This window comes from Coturnix japonica, chromosome 11 (genome assembly GCF_054131305.1).
Source record: "Coturnix japonica strain WE chromosome 11, WE-NBRP24, whole genome shotgun sequence".
Lineage (NCBI taxonomy): Eukaryota > Metazoa > Chordata > Aves > Galliformes > Phasianidae > Coturnix > Coturnix japonica.
This window is the reverse complement of record NC_140673.1, coordinates 26,537,987-26,560,493: the sequence shown is the minus strand read 5'-3', so window position 1 is coordinate 26,560,493 and position 22,507 is coordinate 26,537,987. Positions and strand designations below refer to the sequence as shown.

The following is a 22,507-nucleotide window of genomic DNA, read 5'->3' as shown; positions in this document are numbered from 1 at the left end:
GAAAACATGTAAGTGGGATGCCGATATATATAAACTCAATCTTCTCTGATGGAATTAAAAATGGTATATCTGTAATTACAACTCACCCCTATTGCCATCAGACCTGCCACAGAGCTGAATGGGCCAGCTTTGTACCTGAGTTCAAAGCCAGGATGATGATGCCTTATTTTCCTACTAAAATCATCTTTACCTCTCTTGCCCTTCTTCTCAGTTAACAAGAGTTATGTACTGAAAGTGCTGAGATAAAGTAATGGTAAGGAGGATACCGCAAAAGGTATTTGAAAAGCAGAAGTAATTTACTACATGTCTGCTTTGTTTTACTTCCTAAGCCTTCCTGTTTTGAGAGGAAATTCATCTTTTCTGGCAGACTCCAGCCTTTCTAGGCCTGAGAGCTCCCCAGGAGCTTTCGAGTGCAGGTAAATGGATGTGAGACTCAAGGAGTACAGTACAAGAACACGGAATTAATGTCAGTTTTTGCTTTGGTTGTCACATCTGACGTATAAGGAGAGTGCTATATCCTTGTTTGCAAGAAGCATCTAGATGTAAAAAACACAAGGCTGAGTCCTCCGCTCATTACTGTGAGTTTGAAATGCCAAGAATGGAAAGGTCACGTTGCTGGTGGGTGAAGCAGATAGGACCTATGCCCAGCAAGGTCTCCGTGTGAAACAGATGTTGGGGTGCTGGGAGCCCCAGGGGACCTCCTGAAGACAGAGCTCTGAGGAAGGAGTGTGGCTGGACAATAGGTGCAGCATGGATTCTGCACGCAGCGGAGACCCCAAGAGTAGGCACAGGGGAAGCATCCACTGCCTAATCTAAATAGCACACAGAGTGGTTTTGTCCTCTTCTGTTCTCCTGCCAGTTTGCACATATGTTCTGAGTATACAGCCTGCCCTCCAAAGACCACTTACAGGGGCAATCACAGGGAAGCAAAGCAGGAAGAAAGTATCCAAAAAGGGAATTTGTTCAAGAGAAAAAAATGGAGACAGATGTAGAGTGACTAGTCACGGCTGGCGGTAAATAACCCTCTGCCTGGAGTGCTCTCTATGAGGAGCTCACATGTTCCATTTCATATTTCCTTTCTAGGAAGTCAAATCTTTATTTTCCTGGCATTTGTTCCTTTTTTCTTTCCCTATATATTTTTCCCCTCTGTATGGTCTGAAATTGTTTTCTCCTTTTCCATTTCTTTTCTGTGCCGTGTTCTCTTTCAAGTGTGGCATTTCTCCAACCACCATGCGGGCCTCATTTCCCCTCACTGTCCCAGGCAATACCTTCTGCCGTAGCCCTCTGTGCATGAGCTCTGCTCTCCCTCCATAGAGGCATAGATATACAGAGAGCTCCGCGTTTGCTCCTGTGTCATAGTCCCCACTTTTTCTCATGTGCACACCTCAGAATTAAGCAAATGCAACACACATAGACAGAATATTCATCCTCTCACTCCCATAAACCTGTCAAGGCTTATAGGCCAAGGAGCTATCTCTGCCTAAATCTAAATCCCCTGTGAGGAAGCAGTCTACTCAAAGGTAATAAAGCCAAAGGATATATTATTATCTTTGGTGTGAATCCTACTGGGCTGGGAGGTTGGCTGCTGGCTCCTCTCTCTGAACTTTCCCTCTCAGCCAGAACAGCCATCCCACAGACAAGTCTAAGCTTCCTTTCCTTGGTCTGATTTCTTCCTCCCGTTGTTTGGCTGGTAACCCAAAGGACAGGGTTTAATTATGGAGCTTGGAAACCTGGCTTACACTGCTCTGCCAGCACAGGACAAAACGTCAGCCTGCCTTCACAACCAGCATCGTTCTGCACCATTGATATATGCCTTATCCCACACAGAATAAAGAGAACCGCATGGAAGAGAAGCCAGGGAAAACAAAAAGATGGTTTTAGTTTTTAGATTTCTGAGAATTTCACTGAGAAAAGGCTAAACACAGAAGTTCAGAGATTACTGTACATTAAAATAGCCATGGTTTTTGATTGTAAGTTAAATAAATGGCAAGGCCTTTCTCTGGACAAGAGAGATGTCGGAAAGAGCATGTCTGAGACAGAGTAGGGGTTCCACCCCTTCTGGAGGGTGGCAAGACACCAGGTAACACATAAATCCTAACATCATTCGCGTGGCCTTCAGGTGACCATTATATTTTCTAGGCAGATGCCCCATTGAAGACTCATGAAATGTTTTATGTTTATGGAGACACAGCATCCATGTCAAACACAGAGGCCAGAGGTCAGTATAGGGCGCAGGTGTGGTAAGGCACAGAGCTGTGTGCTGCACTGGGGCAGGATGTGTCCCTCAGTTACTGTGGGGGGCGCACCTTGTACTAGGTACATACTGCTGATGGCCATGGCAGAAGTCTCAGGGTGTGGCCAAGGCTATAGCACAAAGAATTAAACTGCATCCCACGCAGGCAGGATAAAGCTCTTTTTCTTCTCAGCTGCGACAGTGATAGATAGCTTGATGAATCTAAGCTACATCTAGTTGGTACCTGGCTCCTTATGTTGCAAGGCGATTTTCTGCCATTTTACAGGCAAGCCTGGTCAGAAACTGGAATTTTTCTGTTGTGAGGAAGGTCATGAGGAAGGAAATGCCTTCTCTGCCTTGTTCGTGCCTCTCTGAGAACCTCAGGACATGGGCAGTTTTGCTCCTCTGTGATAAGCACCCAGTGGGTAGAGAGTAGTGGTGCAGCTTGAAACCCTGATCCCACCCATGTGTGTAAGGCTTTAAGTTCTCTTCTTGCCCAGCTCAGCACTGCAGTGCCACTATCTAAGCAGGACTTAGATGAGACCAAGGTGATGACCACATGTGGGGAAAACCACCAGAAGTGACAGCAAAATTAATAGCCAACCTCTGGCTGTTGTACAAATGAAGAGCTTTTGCCATTAATAAAGAGGACCCCAAACTTTGGGGGGAGCTAGCCTTCAGTCTGACAATGATGTAGAAGCAGTGAACCAGTCAGCATTTAGCCATCTGTGTCTGTGGAAGAGGTTGTGATCTCTCCTTTCGATGGGCGCCGAGCTTTTGTTCATGTTTTTGCCGCTCCGTGAGCAGCGTAGTTTAGTACAAGGTAAAGCTCTGCCTTACATCATCTGGAGGCTGGAGCTGATGGAGGAAACAGCCCTTAGCATCCAAGGAGCAGGGCACCTCACTGAAAGCACCAGAGCCTCAGGGACCACGGCGGCACGGCAGTCACAGGGAGCCTGGCACTTGTCTGCCTGCAGGTCCACCCTCTGCTCCTGCCAAAGTGCCACATCTGCAGTCAATAAGGGCCCACAAGCTGGCTCCTCCTCATTAGAGGAGAGAGGGCAGCTGGCAGGGGATCCTCCAAGGGCTCTCAGGCACGGGAATCAGTCCCCTCCCAGTCTGGAATAGCCCAAATTTGGTGACTTTCTGGGCATGCAGTAAAGGACAGCTGTTTGACAGGGTCTCTAGAGAAAGCTGTGGGTATGTTTCCTACATGATGAAGGATATAGGTGGCTGGCCAAGTGCCAACAGACCTGATTTTAATGCTGTTCAGGTTGAATTTACTTTTCTGTGCTGTATAGTTCATTATACACAGTGTCCCGGACAAGCGTGTGTTGTTTTAAAACAAACCAAAACCATACTAATTTAAATCCAAACTAACAAGGAAGGAAAAAAAACATGTGTTGCAAAAGACCCTTTGGGTTGCTTAGAGGGCCTTCTCAATACTGGGAGGCTTCTCAAACACCGTGCGATGAAAGCACTGCCTGTGTTTATCTAACAAATAAGACCTCTGTTATTTTTATTGGCAATAAATATTTGAATATTCAGCTGTAACCAAAATAGAGACATCAGCTTCACCTTATATGTAGCAGTGACCCAGAAAAAGATTTGCAATAGTAATAAGCACCCAGATCATCTCACGGGAGAAGTGACCAACAGACAGCTGAGTATGCAACGTAACCCAAAAGATGATCAGCAAGAAAGATCACACACAAAAACTCACTGAGAAGAAGCAGAAGAGCTGCTTCCTAAAGCTTATGGAGTTTAATACCAAGTGATAATCATTGCGATACGAAGTCTCCAATCACACTTCATGGTATTGCAGACGATCGTAAGTCTCTTAAACGTCATTACTAAGTGACCTCAAGTGTTGTACAGTGCTCAAAAGGTCCTTCTGCCTTACATGAGTTTGGGGATATTTATTTTAACAGGATAAAGGTGGGACACACCCCAGACAGGTACTGCTTTTTTGCTAAGAGAATGTCACTGCTATCCCAGAACTGAATCTGGACATTTTGACAGACAAAGACAGCGTATCTCTTGCTACATTATTTAAATACTTAAGATACTTGGCAAAAATACAGAAGTGACACAATACAGAAACATTCGCAGCTGCAGGAGCAATAAAACCACCACAGCATTTTCATTAGGCTGACCTTTTCTCACGAGAAGCTACCAGATTTTGATAATAGATCACCTTCTATTCAGCATTCACTGTATTCTGATAATAAAACTGAGCAATTCTGTTTTCAGGCTCCTGAAAGCCGTGGCTTACCTGGCTCCACTTCATGCCATCCACTTGACTGGCTGCCACTTCCTGGAGAGCGCCCTTGGCTTGTATAGAACGGCTCCTCACCAGGACTGTCCATCTCATCCTCCACAGATTTGATACGTTTTGTAGAGCTGAAAAAACAAAAAATGCATAATAAATATTACGTATGTGGGAAGGAACAAAGGCACTTCTTTTGGGAGGTAGATTGCTAGCACTGCTTGAGCCTAATCTGCTTATGGGAAAGACAGCAGATTGAGGGTCCTGAGAAGGGGAGGTACAAGTCCTGCACAGCCACTCAGCCTCCAACCATCCACTTTTTGTTTCTGATATGCTTTATTTTCAATGGCTATGCTTCGATGTGAGACAAACAACCTCTCATAGGTCTGAACTGAGCCCCTAAACTGGTGCTAATTTAACAGTTTAAGAGACAGTCTAACATCTTGGCTTTTATAGGTCAAAAAGTAGGACATTCTTCAGAGAACACAGAGGTCAGTAGAAGAATTTAATTTCTATTGCATGATTTTTGCAATTGGAATGAATATGTTAATGACACGCAAGTCATTTTAATTGTCAGATTTTCTGAACAGCTTATTCTGAACCACACATTACGGGTCCCTCCAAACTTATATTTTCATTTAACTGTAGCTGTTTAATTAATCCAGATTTCAGTCTCCTAAGAAGTGTAGATGAGTAAAAGGTGGACAAATCCATTAGTGATTCATGTGCTTACATTATCATACAAGCATAAGCATTTTACTCCTTAAGTGTTTGCCACCAAGCATAAGGAGCCCCACTAGGTAACTCTGACCAGTACTGACCCTTGTCAGACATCACACCTCCCTTCCCCATGGCTCAGGGGACAGAAGAGCCCTCTCAGTGGTTTCTGGTGGTCGCTGACTCAGAGTCAGCAGTTTGGTGGGGAGAGGATCCCAAAGCCAAAGACATTCAGGTTGGCTCTGTTTTCTATAATGACTTGTACAGACTGCGTGGGGACATTACTGAGAATTTCTCTTTTAAGTACTTTTCCAAGGCTGTGTCAGCTCACTTTTTACCCCAAATCTGTATTCTATTAAGATTTAAAGCATTCAAGAACAGGCTCCTTTCTATAGAGGGAACATATTTAAAAGACATAAAATCTTCCAATTTCTACTAGTCTAAAATGTGCAGCCTCCACACAGCTCTTCACCCCAAGGTCTGCACAGGTACCAGAAAGCAGCTGGTGAGAAACAGGAAGGACAGTTCTTGTGGTATGCATGGAATGTAGGTTTGGCCATTCCTTAATTTAGAGAATTGTTATGTGTCAGTAGGGGAAACTGTGTGCGTACAATATAATTACCGCCTGATAATTCCACTGAGTCTGTGTATTTAAGAAATATACTTTTTTTCTTCCTGGGAACAGCCTAATGAGAGGAAAACAAACATATTACCAAGTTATTAACTACCCGTGCTGTTTATAATTAGGTCCTTATCACTGCTAGCTATTTGCAGAAGAACAGAAGAGCAACAGCGGCGCTCTTAAGTAACACTAATAACCCCACATCTTTGGGAGTCACCATCAAACTCTACCTGAGAACGGTGCTGGTGATGAGCACTCAACATAGGGTGGGTGCAGAGTTTAGATGCAAAGAAGGAGAATAAAGTTTTTAACTGATGTGTAATGGAAATTTTAGTCACCATGCTTCCTGGTGTACACTAAGTGCAAGATGGAAAACATTTTTGCCATCGCTCCAAGATGCGAGAAGCTATGGCTAAGAGCATCCTTCCAAAGCTTTTCTTTTTAGAAAACAAAAACAATGGCTGTATTCAAACTACAGAGCCTTCCTACATGTGTACTTGCTTACTGCAAAGCTGGTGGCACAGCCGACTGAGATAGAAATGTAAAACAACCCTGGGCTGAAGTTAGACTTTCTTGTCATGTCTTTGAAATAAGTGATCTGTTTTGGCTGTGGGGGAAAAAAAATCAATCTGGTTCTTTAATAGTGTTCAAGACTACTAGAGTGACTGAGCTTGTTTATAAATCTAATCTCATGGATGGTTAAAGTAAAAGGATGGGGTAAAAAATAAAAAATATCCTTGTCTGGTAGGTGGCATCTAAGCCAAAACAGCAGTGAGACTCTATAATCGCCAGCATTAACCATTCACCATTTTCAAGTAAATGAGTCACAAATTTCTAAATGCAATTTGAAATTGCATTTAGATGCATATACCCACGTTATAGGGTAAGGCTCTAAGCTTATGTTGATCTCAGAGACAACACTTTAAGATCAAGGATGCATATAAGTCTATCTTAAGGCTGTCCTGCCGGGACAAAGTGACACGTCTCAATATGCTCCCAAGTCTCTTCCATTAAAACTTCAACAATTCCAGCAGAGCTTCTCTCAGTACACCAACACAGGAGCCAGAGGTTACACAGGGCAACACAACTGATTTCCTTCAAAGCCTGTATACACAAAAAGAACTTCAGCAGCAATCCAGGTGAACATTTGGCTCCATGAATCTGAAGCAGCTTCCCATCCTAAGGTCCCCAAACAACTTGTCAAATAATTTAATGGTTACTTTCTCAGATGAGTAATGGTGTTTGCTTGAGTTTCCAAGTAGCTAGGCAGTAGGCGGAGATTAAATTACCTGGTAGAGGATGTGCTAGGTAAAGACCTCCTCATTGCTCCTGGGCTCATGCTGTAGTATGAAGAACTTTCCAAATCGGAGAGGGAGAAATTAGGGCCTGTTCCTGCAGCTATTGGTGCTGGGGAAACAAAAGAGAGCACAGTCAGTAACTCAAGTGAATATGGCATGAATTGCACTTCAAAACCATTTTCTCCTTCCTCATGTGTGTGTTTATTTTCACAATGAGAACAGGTGGGATGTGGAAATTAAGAAATGCTAATGGAAACTGGCATTGCAATCAAGAAAATGTAAATTTTATCCAGAATACAATGTTCCATGACTCTTTCTTACATTCCTCCAATGATACCCTTTCTTTAAGAAAAAAACACACAATTATAACAGCACTTCTATTCAGCTTCTTCAAGCTCTGCTTTTCTATTAATATAACTCTAACATTTAATGAAACTTGTTGCTTTTGTTTTAGGACAGCACCGCATTTATTAGTACAGTTACGAGTAGGCTGCATCATCCCTGTAGTGTGCTTGGCATAATCTGCCTGCAGTACAGGCAGGGAAATACACACCTCAGGACCTCTGGAGTGTACGTGATGTACATCCCCAAGCAAAGAGGTTACAAATCTCCCCGGAGAAAGCACAAATGCAGATGAGAAACCCAAGTCCTCTTCTGCCTGTGAGCAGCTGAGTTTTGCTCTGGTCTCTCCTCCAGCTAAATCAAAGCAAGAGACATTTGCCTCAAAAGAAACATTATCCGGTGACTACCTTCCACTGTTCACCTCTCACTAAATTACCCAGCACCTAAGTTTTATTGTAAGGGATATGAACGCCTTTCATTTCCATGTCCTAAAGCCTTGGTTTTCCATTAAAATATTACGAGCTCCTACACACTCTAAAGTTTTCAAGCACAAGCCTATGAACCCCACGTGCTGTAATCTTCTGGGAACAGAGGAGTCTAATGTTAAAGTCAATGGATAATGCATTTCCCAAAAAAATGCAACTGTACGGCATGCGGTCCCATAGCTGCTATTGCTGTCCCAGTGCTATTTGCAGGACAAAGCAACTTGGGAAGCTGACAATTACAGATCATGATTTTCTCTCACATTTCAGAGACATCTGAAAAAAAGGACATAGCGCACAATAAAAAGCACAAGTTTGGCCTGGAACGTATTGTCTGAGAGCCCCGATTCACAGCAACAAAGGCGAAGCAGTCTCAATGCCACACAAAGATGCTGAGCCAAGTTTAATCTTTGGTCTGAGAACCTGGCCTGTTTTCAAAGACGAAAAAATCTTTCACTCCGACGGGGCAGGAGTGAGGAAATGAAGACAGGATAGCTCGTATCACCCAGCAAACATGTCTGGGCTGAAACACAGGCCTTCTGGGAGTGCTGCCATTGACTGTAATGGGGCCAGTATTTCACCCCAAGACTTAAGGAGCTCACAATGTCAGATTTGACAGAGGAATAATGTAGTTTTGCAGCTGCCTCATCATCCCCACAAGACAATTAGTTGTTGTTTGGCAAGGATCTTTTAAGAACGTCATTGAGACAGAAAGGGAACAGCCTGGATAGCCGTGGACTTTTAAAAGCATGAGATGGAAAATACACAACGCTATTAAAACTTGAAAAAATCTGGAATGACCATTAAAAGGAACGGAGTTGGGAAGTAATTTATGACAAGAACACTCAAACCCTTTGTTATCTTCCCTTAACTATCATACGCTTCCCGTATACTGAGTATATGAGAGGGTGTGTTAACAAAAAGAAAGAAAAATTAAGCGCAGTAAAATTAACTCGTTTTATCAATTTGTGCTTTCTGCAACAGTTTCCTGACAGCAGCTACGAGAGGCTGTAAAACTGATGAATTTGCATGGAAAAAGAAACCAGTGTAAGTAATTTGTGTAAAAGGTAGCACGGACATGGACTGCTATAATTCAGACACCCTGCAGATAGCAGACTGCTGCAGTGTGAGCAGTTATGGGTTAGAAAAATGACCACACTGCAGTCAGTCTGACTTGAATGGAAATCAATCATAAAGGTACTCTCTGCAGCATCTACTCCACAGTTTTCAGCAACTTCCTTGCCAAACAGATTTCTGCTCTGCAAACCCTTCGCTGCTCGGTTCCTCTGCACCCTCTGCCTACCAAAGCCCAACTTCCAGGTTAAGCAGACTTTCTTTCCCAGATGGAGGAAGGGAAGCACCAAATCAAGGTGCTGTTTTTTTTCAGAGGCATGGTGTCATTCCTAACCACTGCAAGATGTAGGAAGCAGCTGCATTCCAAATAGATACAGAAGAAAAAATACTATCTGGATAATGCTTCTGTACTTCTTCTCACCTCCCTCTGCTACCCCTCTCTCCCCAGATCCTGGACATTTCTGCTCAAACTCTTGCACTGGTCCTAAAGAGAAGTGAGATGTACCTCCAGAAGAGATGCGGGGTAGAACCAGAGTGTTGCTAATGCACAAAGTAGCAAGTATGAAGAAGGATGCTTTCTTTATCAAGGGCCAAACAATGCTGCCTCATGCAAGAGCCAGCGTGCAACCTGCATGCTCCTCTGCAGAGGTTTTAGTGCTGGAGGGCTGTGAGCTCTGTGTCTCAGCTCCAGCCCTGGAGCTGGGTAGCACTACAGGCCTCCTGCACTGGACTTCAGCGGGCAGTAGGGCCTGATCTGCTCACTGCTGCACTGCCACTAAAAAAGTGCTGCCCTCTGTCCTGACAAACACTGCAGCAAAGTGACCACCTGATAGCTCAGGAACATCTCCCAAACAGGAAAAGATATCTGAAGGGTCAGTTGCGAGTCCAAACAATGCTCTACACCTCCATGTCTGAGCCAGGACTGCGTCCCGGCAGGGCTGCTGGAGGAAGGACCCCTCTTCCCTTGCATCACAGACGGGTACAGGACTGGGGAGGCTGCTGGCCCCACAGGAAGGCCCCGTGTCGGAGGCAGGCCTGGCTTGCCCCATAGGTCAGCATGTGGGGGTTTTGCAGGGGCTGATCCCAGTCCCAGGCTGCCGTTCCCCCCTGCTGTCAGCCCTTCCCTCACTGCCAGCTTGTTAGCTCAGATCTTCGCCCAAAACGTCAAGAAAAATAACAGAGAAATTAACAAAAAGCCCTCTGACTTAACTCAATTGGAATATTTATTTTGAAAAATTTATTAAATTAGAGAACAGGAAACCCACTAAATAAAACCAGCCAGGCTGGCATTTGTCTTCCTTGGAACATGGCACTCTCTTTTAGTCATGTTAATATTTAGCTTCTCTCTTTTCCATCTTTACGTATTTATTTTTATGAGGGGCTGGGATATGACTAAGATCATTACACGTGTAACACTGCAGTGAAGTGATAATGTGTTTAAGGTTAAACAGGAGAAACATGACATTTGACTAATAAACTTTTTCCTGTGTTGTGACTCCATAAACAAAGGGAAACACAGCGCTGCTGATGCAGAGAGGAAAGGGGATCTGTTTTCCCTTTTTTTTTTTTGCAAGGCATTGTCTCCTACACACCATACCGTTAGATACAAAGAGGCTGCGCTGAATACAACAGATATGAAATGTGTGATGTTCATTTTAAAATTACAAGTACAGCCCGCTATTGACCATCTAATTATGCTGAGTTCCATTTATAAACATAGCTAACCACTAAGTTTATAGAGACTTTTTGTGCTGCTTTAATAGGATATTGATCGAGAGCAAGGTTTGAGTGGACTGCCATTGAATTGTGTAATGGCATACAAAAGGCAAGGTCACGGCAACTGTTCACTCTATGCCTGCAGTCTATTTTTTATTATAATCTTTTTTTTCTTCTTCTCATAGCCAAGCTCAAATAGAATATTTGGGATAGCAGTGCTTTGCTAAGGAATATAGAGTATCTTTTTAAAATGTTAATTTTCATGCTGCTGACTTCTTTAACAACCTTCACTAGCGCAATGCTTAGTATAGCAGAAAACATACAGGCTGCTGTTGGGAGAGGGCTGCTTTACGATGCCGTGGCTTTCCCTCACGCACTCAGCGCTGGGATCTCAGCACAAGAAAGTTTCTCCCCTCCCAGACTGCAAGAAGGCAGCAGTGTCCTCACAGCCCTTCGCAGCCCTGCCTGGCCCAGACCCTGCACCTCGCGGTGGGGCTGGCAGAACATTCCCCACAATTTGTTTTGGCTGTGCCTGGCCTCTTGATGAGAGGTGGGAGGAAGTCGTGTTTCCTCCGCTGCATCCACGCTCTGTGCTGGGAGTGGCAGCAATTTACTTTCACTTCTTGCATGTGTGTACCCGCGTGGCAGTGAGACCAGCTTCAGCCCCCGCCAGCAGCACCCAGCCGGGGAGCTCGCTGCCTCCTGCTGCCTGCCAGGACCTGGCTCAGCGCTCCATCAATGCTTGGCTCTGCAGCAGCCGCCAACCACAGTGCGGCTGCCTCAAGCCTGGCACTCGCTGTGCCAGCAGCCTCAGTGCTGCAGGATCCCCGGCTCCTCCAAATGCCTTGGCCACAAAATCACCTCTTACCTGCGGAATTAGCATAACTTCCAAGGATAATTAGCGGAACCATTTCTGTGTTTATACAGAAGTGGTGAGCAACTTGTATGTATGCTTGTGTGCTTGTGGTTTCCCTGGCTCATTACAGGGACTAGGAGTCACCCCACTTGCTCCTTGCAGCTCTTCACTGCTCGCAGCTAACGCCTTAAAACTCAAAGTGTGGCATTTTCAGTCCAGGGTGCAGTGAGAATTCCCTTGTTTATCAGCATGAGGAATGATGTCATTTTGACAAATAACACAGCACAAAACAAATATGTTTCATTTGGCTCTAGCGAATGTTCATAAATCCTAAATCTTTCTTCACATCCTGGGCAACGCAGTTTATCTGGCTGCCTGAAGGACCTCCAAGGGAGGAGATCTTCCCAGCAGCTCTCTGCACAAGAGCACATGGTGCAGACTCAGTCTAACCGTGACTAACCCTGCCTCTGCCCCCCAGCCTCTGCCAAGTATGGGCTCCCACCCAATGGGACCATAAGCCAATAGCAGCAACCAAGTCCCCAGCCAGCATCTCTTGCAGAGGGCCTTCTCATGCAGGTATTTTCCTACTCAGGGCACACAGGGTTTGCTTGGTCAACAACAGGCTGCTCAGTCCACAAAAATGAACATCTTCAACTCTTCTGCTTCTGAGAATGTTGGTGTCAGCCTCTCTAGAGATGGGAGAACAAATTTCTCCACTATATGAAGGGTATCTGGGTGGACCGACACCACCTCCAAAGCTGCTCACACCTGTCTACTAATAATGTAAGACAGCTTGGTCTGCAGCATCCACAGCAGATCGGATGAAGAGAGAATGAGCTGCTTTTCAGGTGAACATGAATGATCTACTTTCTCTATTCTACGGGGCTTTGCAAGATTCAGTAGCTGGGTAGCATGTCGAAAGAAAATCTCCACCTCCAGGACTGAAGAAAGCAGGTTTCTGTTACCAAAGCAGTCTAGACTGGTTCAATAGCCCACAGAAAGTGTGACGATCAGAACTGATAGATAAGATAGACAATGGTAGCAGCTGACCTTTCGCTTGATTAATTAATTCCTTAGATTTGCATGACTGATACAACTGGCTACTACTTGAGACTCCATGCCATGCTCAACTCTGAGAACTTTAATAAATAAACCTGGAACACAAACTGCTCCCAATAATATTTCCTAAGAGTAACTTCAGACATCAGCAGCAAGCCACAAGCCAGTTAAAACCATGGGAAATCACATATTTCTATCATTATATTATCAAAAGCAAACATGGAAAGGATAATGGCAACAGGCATACACAAAGATGACCTCTGGAAAGCAGAGAAGGAGCACATGAGAAGGCAGCAGAGACTAAACATGACGGCTGCTATGGACAGGCAGGTTGCTTCCCTAGCCAAGATGGTTTTAAAGATGCAAGGACTTTTTTCAAAGTAAAAGCCAGGGGAACAGACCGAGGACATTTTGACTGCTCAAACTACAGATTTAATAGCTGCCGGTGGGTCTGGATAATGGCTGCTCATAAGCTGAGCTCCCCAGCATGACTCATGATCTGGTCTCAAATGAAGACATGGGAATACATAAACCACCCAGCAAGAGTTATATTGAAAAGCACACTCTTTAAAAGCCCTTACATGCCAATTTAGGCAAATATGCAGCAATTACTTTGTTGCTCCATTATGTTAAATTATTCTTTGAATATTAGCATGCAAATTCATATTGACTTCGCTGGGAATTTGTTGCTAGACTCTACACTAAATGAATCCTACTGGGTAGCCATGGTATGTCAGTCTGTGGACTTCTCAGACCACGCTAAGTAAACAAGGTTACGGCTGGTCAGTACATGTCTGGGACATCTCCAAGGAAAATCCAGGGTGCTATCAAAAGCAGTGCAGCTAAATCAGTTGCTGGCATTCTTCCCTCCGAGTCAGTTCTGAAGTGCTATCCCGATATGCTTTGGGGAGACTATTTTTGGTAGAGGTGCTGGCTTGTGGACAGGGTATAAAACACAGGTCTTGACCTCCCAGGATTATTGAAGAGCCCATGAGAAAGAGTGCAAACGCCCATGCCTGGGGCAGACAAAGAGCTGGATCTTTTTATTTTGACTACCATCACCTCTTTTTATTTTAGATGAAGCTCATGCCCGTCCTGCTCTCTCTGTTTGCAGTTGCCCTCCGTGTTGGAGGTGGTACATTTCAATGGAAAGCAGAGGGAATGTCTCAGACGCAGCTCATACTTTGTTTGCAAAAGACGTTGAATGCTAGGATTTTTGATGCATGATGTTTTAGTTTAGTTACAATAAAATATCTTGGAAAACTAATAAGCAGGAAACATGACTCTCATGAGGTCAGTGCCAAACTCGCAGGGGGGTTGGGACTGGGACGGCTGTACAGCTGTAAGTCCTGAAGCAGTGCAGTTCTCTAGCAGCCCTGTCCCCTGCACACATGAAGCATGGCTGACAGAGTCCAGAGGCAGTTCTGCTGTGTAGTGCTCCTACAGTGAAGATAAGATTGTGGTGAAGTGGGATGCCATGCAGGGGGGGAGGGAGAATCCTTTGGGCTTGAAAAGCCTCATGCTGTCGCACTGGGGTAATGTGACATGACAGGGAGGCATTCAGAGACTGGAGAGAACATGGCTTTGTCCACCATGGCTGCAGGTACCAGCAAGGTAGTACATGTAGCACAGCAAGTTAGATGTCAAAGTCCCTGTTTAAGCACTTCAGTAAGTAAGTGAACTGTTTACAAACTTCTGAGTCCTCCTGACTTTGTCCTTGTAACAAAACTCCCACCAGTTCTCAGGGAAGGGAACTCAGAAGAAATAGCTTCAAATTTTAATCTGCCTCTCTCTCCTGTCCATATACCTCTCACACCCACATATCTCCCACTGTTTGTGCTTTTCTTGCAGCTTCCTATTTCTGACTAGAAAGCCAATTTACAAGGGAGTGCAAGCCTTTCTGAAAGAGGAAATAAAACAGGAAAATCCTTACAGAAAGCCAGTGTTCTGACTCAAAACCACAGCTTCTTTGCTGGGGTTGTGCCAGTTAGTTTCCAGCCCCAGAATCTTAACTGTACGTTCAGAGCTATATATTCAAATATTCCTGTTATCCAGGAGAATCATTTTTATCACTGGCTGTACTGAATGGATTGGTTACAAAACTAAGGTATGAAAGGGACATGCAGTTGAATGGTTTTCCTAGAGCAGTGGCAATGGTGGGAATGTAATACTCCTGCATGGCTGCAGAGAAGATCCCCAGAGGACTGGTACCTACAGCCCTGCTTCAGCATATCAGAGGTTGTCCACGTTCTCTCCTTGGACCATCTGGATTATGTCATAGCAAAATACAATCAATGCGCCTTTGATCAATGGAACAAGGTGGTGACAGGTACTCTTAATTCACTGTTGTTAGTGAATATCGACAAGCCTGTAATGATCATGCTGCAGTGTGTCATTCATACTGGGGGCATTAGCATTCTTTAAAGGTCAAAAAACAAACCCTTCTACAAGACAGAATTCCATACAGTTAAGGGAAAATGCAAGAACTAAAAGAACTGCGCTCCTGAGCAACTGGAATCCTACATCTTCAGATGGTTCAGTAGTTGGCATTACTTACAAGTTCATTAATTTTCAGGTGTACAGTGTACATAGAATGGATGAATGCTATGTGGAGAAGTGGCACGAAAAAATTCCTGGTTGAAGCACACAAATGATTGGGTTTGGTGATCATGGCCTTTGGATCATGTAGGAAATCCACCAGCAAGCTGAACTGCTCAGCCGTGTCTCTGCACCCTCACACAGGGGCTGCCCATTTTCAGCTGAGCACCAGCTCAGCTCATCAACTTGCACATGCAAGTTTGCAGCACTTTTTTTTTTGTTGTTTAATATCAATTTCCTTCTTAATCTACAAGCTTTCGTTTTCCCACATTAAAGAATGTAGCACATAAACAGCATCCCCCAGAGATAAGCAGTGGGGAGGGACTCTCAATTTTTGACACTGTTTCTGAACTGGAGAAGGGACGTGATAAAGAACCTGGGATTGCAGAAACCACACGAAACAGCCACCAGATGATACTTACTTTGTGAGACTCTTACTAGCTCGGTCACACTGAAAACACCTGATGTGACAAAACTGTCCTGGAAGCCCAAATGTCCTACAAAACAAACAGAGTGAGAGAACTGCGATTAGCTTCAAGCATTTAATGACAGTATTCTCAAATACTTTGCTTGCATTTACACTTAAAATGTGACATCTAATTTCCCACTTAGCAGTAATTATTGTTTATGTAGGTGGGTAACTAGTCATACAGCTACGTAGGCTGCTTTGTGGTTTCTATCTAGAGGTTAGGAAAGCTAACATGACACATCAGCAGGGAGATTTTTACATGTTAAAGCATCTCAACAGGAAATCTGAAACAAAAGAGGACTATTTTAATAAACGGTTACCTCGGATGACCCCTAATGACTTCACAATAGAAATGAAAATACTGTACCTAGGAAACAGACAGGACAGCTAAGTTCCATAATCGTTTTAAACATTATTCTCTAAAGAAACATCTGATCAGGATTATCTACCCATTCATTCAAACAAAACAAGATTTAAAGATGTACTCTTCATTTTCTGAGGTTCCACTGGGAAAATCTTAAAAAAGAGGCTGGTGAAAAAAATTAAACGAGTGCCTTCCCATCAAGAAAACCCAATATTTAAAACAAGCTTTCATTAAAAAAACAAACAAAAAAAAACCCCCAAAAACAAAAAACAAATCTATGCACAGGAAAAGCATTAAGCTGGAACTCGGAACTGCCTTTAGGAACCGGGGTGCACCCATCCACGCTCACCCCCCCCCCGTGTAAGGAATGCTTCTACGCTCGGTATCAAAATGTTATTACACTTTGCATAACACTATTTTCCTTCTTCTCTGAAAACATGTCTACCACCAAATGTTCATTTAATTTTCACGGCTATGATCAATGACAAAAGGAGCAGCTTCCAGGCTGCTGCCCAGGGTAGGCGTGCGAGTGGGCTGCGGTGGTTCACGCGGGGCGTCGCTGGACCTTGATGAGAGGCTGCGGCGGGGCCAGGCTGACCTCCTGCTTTTGAAATCGGGGTCAGAGGAGAAATCGCAGGATAAAGAGATTATTAAAAGGACTGTAAAGTCCTGCTTGCCCGCGGGATAAGTGGCGTACCTTTTAAGGTTGTCCTACTTAGAGTCACTGATTCCACAACAAGCGCACATATATTATTGAATGTTTTGCAGGGGCACCATCTGCTCCATTGTTAATTGTTTGTCAGATGCACCAGGATTTCCCTACTTTCAGTACATTGCACCACGCAGCAATACCTGCCCACCTCCTCAGACCAAGCTGAGCCTTAGGATTAATGCGAGTTTTCTCTCTGCCTTTCTTTTGGGGCTGTTTCCAAAGAAACGAATCTCACTGCCGTTTCCTCTTGCAGAACACGAAGCACAAGGAAGGCACTTTGCATGCGGGACTGCACAAGGCAACGGGTTGAGGTCAGGGAAAGGCTTGGGGAGGCCCTGGGGGAGATCAGTGGCTCTCCCAGTCTCCGGTAAATCTGCACCCTGGCAGACAGACCCTGCCCTGCTTCCGAGAGGCTCCTTGATGCCAGATGAACGCAGTTGCTAAGCTAACAGACTTGAGACAAGTTTCTGCATCAGGCACTTTTTTTTTTTTTTTTTTTTTTTTTTAACTTCAGCAATAATGATGAGTTCTCAGACTGTGTATATGTATATCTCTGGGCATCCTTGTGTATGTGTATATACATATGTATTATGTACACAAACATATAAATATACACAAATCTGTCATGCTCCAGCTGTAGATAAATGTACTATAAAATATTGAAATTGATGCTGAAATTCAACACAAACAAATTCCTCAATCTGCAAACAAGGTTTTTATTTACAGCAAGAGAATAAATTTTTTCTCTACTTCAAATGAGAAAACGTTCCTACAAGCTTTTATTTTTTCCTTATTTTCCACTTAGAAAGAGCTCTCGGATAATTGTAAATGCCTTTGCCTCATCTGCTTTGTATTTTGCAGCAATAAAGGTGATGACTGCATCATTCTGCTTTTTAGAGACGGTTGCTGGCCCTACACAATGTTTGCTCATTGACAATTTCCCAAGTATTTTTAATATGAAGACCTACTTTTCATATGCTGCAGCAGACCTGCCTATTGAATTAAATGATCTGTGAATTAAAAATAATTCTCTTAGGTCTTCACTGAAACCACTCATGTGCCTAAAATTAAGCATATGCTTAAGTGCCTTGCTGGATGGGGGCCAGGACGCTTACTACTCCGCAGAGCCCTTCACAGGGAAGCCAGCCTATGCTATGTAACTTCTCACACTGTGCTCATCATGACGGTATCTGAGCAACTTCCAGAAGTGCATTCAGCAGTACTATGAACATCTGTCACGTGTTGGGTTTTTTTCACCATGTACCATACTGGCTCTGCTCCGGTGTCCACTTCTACCTGCATCTCTCAGGCAGGTTCCTAGCACACGATGAGTGAAGGTGAGATTTAAATAGGTAGAAATAAATCCCAGTGACCGTAAGACTGATGGCTTATTTTTAAAGGGAAAGCCTAAAGCCCTTCGTAATCATCCAGTAAAAACTGTTGTGTGGCTACCCCCCCCCCCCCCCCCAGCCTGAATTTAGCAAGCCCAGGCAAAACCAGACATGAAAATGCAGCATAACGGCTTTCAATACACTCTATGTCTCAGGGTACCCCTGTGTATGAGAAAAATTGATTAAGTTAGCTTGGACCTGGTAACTCCTATTATTCATAACATCTGATTTTGCTGAGCATACCAAAAATGCCTGCTTATTTCTGTAGGAACATTTCTTATGTGCATTCACGTAATAGCAATCATTAAACAGCAGCAGCTAACTAGAGTGGTTAGATTTTCATCCTCCAGTGCTGAAAATAAACATTTCACAAATGAAAGGTGGATTTCACAATTCTGCCACTTGTTGTTTACTTATAAACGTTAGGAAATCAGGGACTCATTTAGCCAATCATTTATAATACCTTGGTACCCACAGAAGCGATGCCCTTGGCTAAGAGTTGTATCTTGAACTCATTCTGATGGATGGTTGGTCTCTGAATTTGCAGTTCAGTAGAACTCCATGAAAGTTTAAAGATTTGCCTGTACGGCTCAGATTGCAAAATCCAGGCCTAAGACTGCAGGTTTTGCTGAGCAGAGATAACAGTGCAAGAAGAGAACGAGAGAATCATGATAAAGAAGCTTGACAAGCCAATGAAGAACGGCTGGGTGCTATCAGGATTGACAAAATATGGAAAGGAAACATTCTGCACCTATTAACAAAGGTCAAAATGCAAAACCATATCAATTTGCTTGTGCTGCTTCACTCTGAGTGAGAAAAATATAGGTAAAGTCAAGCAATTACATATGCAGATGTGAGCACTAAAGAGCTCCTTTACTGAAAAGATGATTAAACATCTTGAAAGCTTGCAAGATTTACTTCTCATACAGCACTTTACTGGAAAATGTGCACAGTGATACTTTTGCTAAATATCCCAAAGATAGGATGTAGAAATTGCTGTATGTGATCTGGTTATCACTACAGCTTTGTGTGACAGTCACGTTTTGGTAGGAGAGCAGGTGTTCAAAATGAGGATGAGAGAATTTTTACTCACGTTATAACAAACTACCGGAGCCCATTCACTGAAATTCTGGGTATAAATTAAGACACCTGGGTAGCCAAGGCAGCCCTGACTCAGCAAAGCAGTGACAGCATGAGCTTCATTTTATTCCCGTGCTTGACTAAAGCACATGCTTATCCAGGATGACAAAGAAAGATGGGCTGACAAAGCTAGGCGGGTACTTTAGGATATTGTTGAATCTTTGCTTCCAACCCAAGTCTAGTCCTGCAGGAGTTACGTCAGCACACAAGACCTCACTTTGCCTCCTGAGGATGGTTTCTTTCTTTTCCCCTAGAAAAAGTTGGGGCAAAAAACCCTGTCTCATGAGACCAAGCTGAGTCAAGCAGATCGGGATAATGACTAATGAAAACTCAGAACTACCCAAGAACACATCTGATATCATGTACAAATATGATGCAATACAGTCATGGCAAGTAAAATGTGAAAACCGTCTTTACACATCCTGATGACTGCTTTAATTGGGAAGAAAATTCATAATGCGATTTACATATTCTTTTAGATCCCAGTAAAAGAGCCAGAAGAAAAGGCTTGAATTGCTAAAGCCTAATTCTGATCTCAAAGAAATTTTAAACAAGTCTTTCTACACTGATCAAATGAAGTTTCACCTAATTTTCTCCTAATTTACTCTGGCAGAGGAGACATCAGGATTAGGACTTGTTGTCTAATGCTATTTGTTTTGAATTATTAAGCAAACATTCCGATTTCAATGAGTAAACGTGTACAAAGGCAACTAACCTTCGTCCTAAAATCTAGTTTACAGGGAGAGTATTGTCTGCCTTCCCAATTAATGCTGCAAAAAGGAGTCTCAGACGTTGATCGACCAATCAAGAGCTTGTGTTGTAGCTTGAGAAAATCATGACTGATGCAATTACTTTTATGTAGAAGGTCTGAATATGGTCTACAGGTTAAAGTTCACTGGGTTATTGTTTCTTAATTGAATATCAGAAGATGTTTTCAAGGTGCTCAAGGTATTATTGTTATTTAATCAGCAGGTCTCTTTGTGTAATCCCACAATATTATTTTCATTACAAAACAGTCAGATCGCACCATAAATATGCGAGGTATTTTCTAAAGGGAGATACAGCTGGTTTCCAGAAACCCAAAATTAAAGAATAATGGGGAAGAGTTAAGCCTTTGGAAATGAAAAAGTCCAGATCTGGTTACTCCTCTTCCTCTGCAGTCCTAAGAACAATGCACTAAGCTTTGGAGAACAGCTTTTTGGGAAACAAATTCATTGTCGGTAGTTTGAAACCACACCACAAGTCCCCCAAACTAGCAGCAAAGCAGTTTCTAAAGCCTTTTTATGTTTGGCATCTCACGATACGTAGCCATCTTAAGACCTTAAAATAGTAATAATCAATTAGAGTCTCAAGCCTATTATCTTAACCAAATGCCTGATTAAAAGAAAAGCCCTCTCTGCTCAAAGTGCAACTTGATTCCTTTTGGTTTTATCCTCTATCTAGATAATCCCATGTTTCACAAACAATGTGAAGCAATAGTATTGATTAGAAAATTAATGTCTGTATCACACAGCACACGCAGGCCTTGAGAGAGAAGACGTTATCAGAGGGAACCCGGATCACCCCGAGGACTCCCAAAAGATCAGCTTTTCCACAGCAGCACTGGGAAGGAGTGTGTGAGTGACAGAGAGAGCCCTAATCTGCATTCCGCAGCAGAAAGCAAAAGACAGAATATATACATGTCAGTCAAGGCCTTCATAACATTAATACTCTGATTGGGAGGGGAGTTCACTAAGCATGGGCTGACCAGCCCATTGCAGCCACAGGGTCTGCATTCCTTCAAGAATCACAGCCCTGGGCATGGCGAGGTGTCCATGTGCACGCACAGGGAGCAGGATGAGCTCACTCTGCAATATGTCCATGTGCACACACAGTGTTGGATGCATTCACCTCCCTTCTCCCTGCAGGGCAGGTGTGGGGGCTGGGGGAACCCCAGCAGTGAGCATCCCGAGAACCTGTGCTGCTTGCTTTGTATTTGAAACACTGTGGGGACTGAAGCCTGCAGGGCTCTGAGCTCTCACCGCTCTGGCTCAGATGGAAGGCACCGTGGAGTGGTACCCGTAGTACAAAAGGTAGCTGTAACCAAATCTGCATTTACTAACAGATATAGATCTCCCATATATAGATCTCCAGAGCCGGCATAATAGCCTCATTTAATGGCTTTTTACCAAATGCACTCCTCAAATTTGTACAGGATAAAGCTTTAGTGGTAGATCATGCTACATTTTTAATTCACGGACTTTTTATAGAAGAGTTAAGCACAACATAATACATTAATGGTGGGTCCGAAACCTCTCTTTTTTTCCCCAACAAACACTCCCGCTTGTATTTCAGCTTGTTATTTCCGATTTAATTTTAATGCCACAGCAACAGCTCACCTTGGCCAAATGACACATTTTCCTAGGAAGTAAGTGGCCCCCGCAGCACGCCGGCTCTGTTCTCCCCAGCTCACCTACCTGGTGCTGGCGGAGGATTTAGGAAGCGCCAGAACTTTCTTTGTGGCCATGGCAGAATGGATTAGACCGTCCAGGGCATGTCGTGTCAGTACAATAGAGGAACACTTTTAAGACTTTAAAGTCATGTAATACAATTCTAGGCTGGATCTTTCTTGTTAAAAAAAGTAGAATGGGAGTGATTGAAAGAGAAAAGGGCCAATATTTGACAACAGAAATCAGCATAACCTCCTAACAGCGGCAGTCATGGATGACTGCCCTTTGACCCGGGGAGATTATGTGGGATTTCAATGACAACAGCTGGAAGTGAGCATGTGAGAATAGAGAACACAGATCTGAGGCCTCCTACAAAAGACTGCACAATCCCTGCCCAGATCAGAGTGTTGATTAGAAATTGTTTCCTGGTCCTGGCTTAATAGAGTGTGATAATGAAAGTTTTGTTAACCCTTCACAGTATGCAAAACCACTGCTAAATCATTTGCCTTTTTTTTAAGATAAATGGTCTGCATGTAGCAGACAGGAAAACTCGGAGCTGCTCCTGTCTTACTCTGCCTGGTGCTGCTGCTCAGCCCTGCCTGGTCTGCATGATGTGCAATGCCTGCGCCGGGTACATCCACACATAAAGATGGGTGTTACGGATGAGAAGGGGAACCCACGTGCAAAGTCTCACTATGTACAGCCTTTCACGCTCACGGCATTTTGGAATCCTTAA

At 43.7% G+C, this 22,507-nt stretch overlaps 1 protein-coding gene across 39 annotated transcripts in view; it reads right to left on the bottom strand.

The window, feature by feature from the left end:
- NFIA (nuclear factor I A) overlaps nucleotides 1-22,507 on the bottom strand; it is a 323,759-nt gene that overhangs the window by 67,968 nt on the left and 233,284 nt on the right. For all 39 annotated transcript variants that reach the window (XM_085511655.1, XM_085511645.1, XM_085511646.1 and 36 more), the window contains 3 exons: nucleotides 15,689-15,763; nucleotides 7,131-7,248; nucleotides 4,509-4,636 (listed from right to left, as the gene is read on the bottom strand). In XM_085511655.1, coding sequence (XP_085367781.1) covers nucleotides 4,509-4,636; nucleotides 7,131-7,248; nucleotides 15,689-15,763 — 321 coding nt within the window. The remainder of the gene's footprint in view (nucleotides 1-4,508; nucleotides 4,637-7,130; nucleotides 7,249-15,688; nucleotides 15,764-22,507) is intronic.